General features: G+C 43.1%; 1 protein-coding gene across 1 annotated transcript; it reads left to right on the top strand.

Moving 5' to 3' along the window:
* Window positions 1-1546: 1546 nt before the first annotated feature.
* On the top strand, window positions 1547-3393 carry LOC146561433 (E3 ubiquitin-protein ligase TRIM21-like). The gene has a single exon (XM_085295840.1). The coding sequence runs from the start codon at window positions 1547-1549 to the stop codon at window positions 3200-3202; it is 1656 nt and encodes a 551-aa protein (XP_085151966.1). The 3' UTR covers window positions 3203-3393.

Genomic DNA, 3393 nt, shown 5'->3' with positions numbered 1-3393 from the left:
TGAGAAATATTTTATTTAATTTTTTGTTGTTTTATTTTTCAGTTAACGTAGTCAGGGGGTTTGCGTGCCTCAATGACCTTGTTTCTTTGGAACGCACCTATCTTTTTGACTTCAGGCTGACTCCACATTTCCTCTTCTTATTAGTGCTTCTGTTTCCTTTAGCTCTTTCACATTAAAAGCAAAGCGCAGGCAAACTTTTATTGTGAAGCATTGAGAGGAAATAGTGTTTGTCACAGAGTGAGGAGAGTTTTGTTAGCTGAGCTGTCTCACATACCACCATTTTCATCATGAACAATTGAAACAGGAACAGGAAGTTAAATAAAGGGTGGTGCAACACCATCAGCAAACCTCATCTATCCATTTTCATGACTACTGATCAAATTCAGGCTCCCAGATGATACAGGTTGAGAGGCGGGATACACCCTGGACAGGTTGCCAGGCTACTGCGTGTCTAATGCTGCTGAGCAAACTCATCCTGTAAAGTCTCATTTGGACACGCACTAATAAAAATCTGAACAATGCAAAAGACAACAAATGACAATTTCTTAATTGTATATAGTTGAATTTCAAAATATTGCAAACAACATATGTTGAACACTTTTAACATGGATTTCTTAGAAAAAATGAAGAAAATACTTTTTCCTTTCAAATTTCATTCTGAACTGAGCTACTGTGAACAAGTTTACCACTACACCAACAATATCAGTAGACTGTCATCAAAGATGAGGGTGAGGACCCAGGTACTGACAACACAGGGAGACAAACAAAAGGCGGGCCGTTTATTTAGGCAAAATACACAAGACTACAAAAATAAGAAAAACTAATAACTAATGTAAACTGGGAGAAGCTAAACTCAGAGCACCGCACAAGGAAGGCGGAAAAAACTAGAGACTGGGAACATGGGGAAGATGAACAGACAACCTGACAATGAGCAAAGGGAAAGCAAACTGAACACAAAGCATGTGAGACAGGGGACTGTCAAAATAAAACAGGAAGTGGCACACTTCACAGGTGAGACACAGTAACAAGAACCTAAAGACTAATAAAACAAGCGAACAGGAAACACAAATGATTAAACCGGGAAGAGCAAGGAAACAGAACCATGACTAACATCAAAGAATAGAAACCTAACCAGAACATCAAACACTGAATCGCAGACTCCAGACCAATAGATCAATATTCTGGAGTTTCCAAGTTCTACTCAAATTCTACTCAAATTTTAACTGAGAACACGTTTTGTTGTTTTTAGAACATTTGCTGCTGCTTTACTTTGCTCAAGAACGTTATGGTCCAAGAACCATCAGAAAGTAGAAACTCTGCCAATCATGTCTGTTGTGGCCTTGACAAATGGCATCATTCTGGTGATTTCCACATTTTTCACTCTCACCTGGAGGTTTGTTAATTCAGAGGGTTAAAGTGCTTCATCTGCTCATCACAGCAATAACTCAAAATGATTAAAAGACTGACACACTCCTTTTTCTTTCTTCTTAAACATGCAATTAAATTAAAACTTATTTTTCTTTTCCTTCTCCCTCAGAGTGCAGACATGGCTGCTGCCAGTAACCTGCAATCTGAAGATCAGTTTCTGTGCTCCATCTGTCTGGATGTGTTCACTGATCCAGTCAGCACACCATGTGGACACAACTTCTGCAAAAACTGCATCACTCAGCACTGGAACACTAATGGCAGACATAAATGTCCTATGTGTAACAGAGTGTTCAAGAGACGACCCGAACTAGACATCAACACTTTGTTCTCTGAGATGGTTGCTCAGTTCAGACGTGAAGCTCAGCAGAAAGCCAGCAGCAGCAGCTCAGAGCAACAAGCTGCTAAACCAGGAGAAGTTCACTGTGACATCTGTACTGGAACCAGACTGAAGGCCCTGAAGTCCTGCCTGGTGTGTCAGACTTCCTACTGTCAGACTCACCTGGAGCCTCATCTGACAAAGAAAGCTCTGAGAGGACATCAGCTGATTAATGCAGTGGAGAACCTGGAAGACAAGATGTGTAAGAAGCATGAAAAACCTCTGGAGTTGTTCTGTAAGACCGACCAGACATGTGTCTGCATGCTCTGCTCTGTTTTAGAGCTCAAGAACCACGAGTTTGTTCCTCTGAGAGAAGAATATGAAGGAAAGAAGGCAGAGCTGGGGAAGACAGAGGCTGTGATTCAGCAGATGATCCAGAAGAGACAACTGAAAATTCAAGAGATCAAAGAGTCAGTGAAGACGAGTAAAGGTGCTGCAGACAGACAGAAAGCAGAAGGTGTTCAGGTCCTCACTGCTCTGAAGGAGTCTGTTGAGAGACGCCTGAAGGAGCTCAAAAAGGAGATCGAAGACAAACAGGAAACTACAGAGAAACAGGCTGAAGGTCTCATCAAAGATCTGGAACGGGAAGTCTCTGAGCTGATGAAGAGAAGCTTTGAGGTGGAGCAGCTCTTACACTCTGAAGACCACCTCCACCTCCTCCAAAGCTTCTCGTCCCTGAAAGCTGCTCCACCCACCAAGGACTGGACAGAGGTCAGAGTCCATCCACCATCATATGAGGGGACTGTGGTGAGAGCTGTGGCTCAGCTGGAGGAGACACTCAGGAAAGACTTGAAGAAGCTGTTTGAGGCTGAGCTGAAGACGGTCCAGCAGTATGCAGTGGATGTGACTCTGGATCCTGATACAGCGTATCCTAATCTCATCCTGTCTGATGATGGGAAGCAAGTATACTGTGGCGATGTGAGGATGAATGTTCCAGACAACCCAGAGAGATTTTCTGCTTGTGTTTGTGTTTTAGGAGCGCAGAGTTTCTCTTCAGGCAGATTTTACTTTGAGGTTCAGGTTAAAGGAAAGACTGACTGGGACTTGGGAGTGGCCAGAGAGTCGATCAACAGGAAGGGAAATGTTATGCTGAGACCTCAGTATGGTCTCTGGACTGTAGTGCTGAGGAATGGAAATGAATACAGAGCCTGTGCAGGGCCTTCATTCCGTCTCTGTCTTTATTCTGGCCCTGAGAAGGTGGGGGTGTTTGTGGATTATGAGGAGGGTCTGGTCTCCTTTTATGATGTAGGTACTGGAGCTCTGATCTACTCCTTTACTGGCTGCTCCTTCACTCACAAACTCCACCCATACTTCAGTCCCTATCTGAATCAGGGTGGTAACAACTCTTCACCTCTGATCATATGTCCTGTCAGTCAAACTGAGTCGATCAATGACTGATTTTATTTGATGAACTGATTGAAGTAAAGGTGGCACCTGTGTGTTTGGCACACCATCTACCGCTCTTTCTTATTTGTCTCATTTTATTATTTTTAGCCAACGTTGTGCAAGATGTCAGTTCCACGCTGTCTTATGATCACCTGACGTTATTGAAAACAGGTTCATCCACCAAAGTTTTAGTTCAGCTTGAT

Source organism: Mchenga conophoros, linkage group LG13 (assembly GCF_057382185.1).
Source record: "Mchenga conophoros isolate Kocher_MC1m ecotype Shallow Benthic linkage group LG13, M_conophoros_male_GT1.1, whole genome shotgun sequence".
NCBI classification, from domain to species: domain Eukaryota; kingdom Metazoa; phylum Chordata; class Actinopteri; order Cichliformes; family Cichlidae; genus Mchenga; species Mchenga conophoros.
Note: the sequence above shows the minus strand (reverse complement) of the source record. Positions and strands in the feature narration are given on the sequence as shown.

Bases quoted from the DNA above. Each gene is read 5' to 3' on its own strand.
- LOC146561433 (XM_085295840.1), top strand. From the start codon at position 1,547: ATGGCTGCTGCCAGTAACCTGCAATCTGAAGATCAGTTTCTGTGCTCC.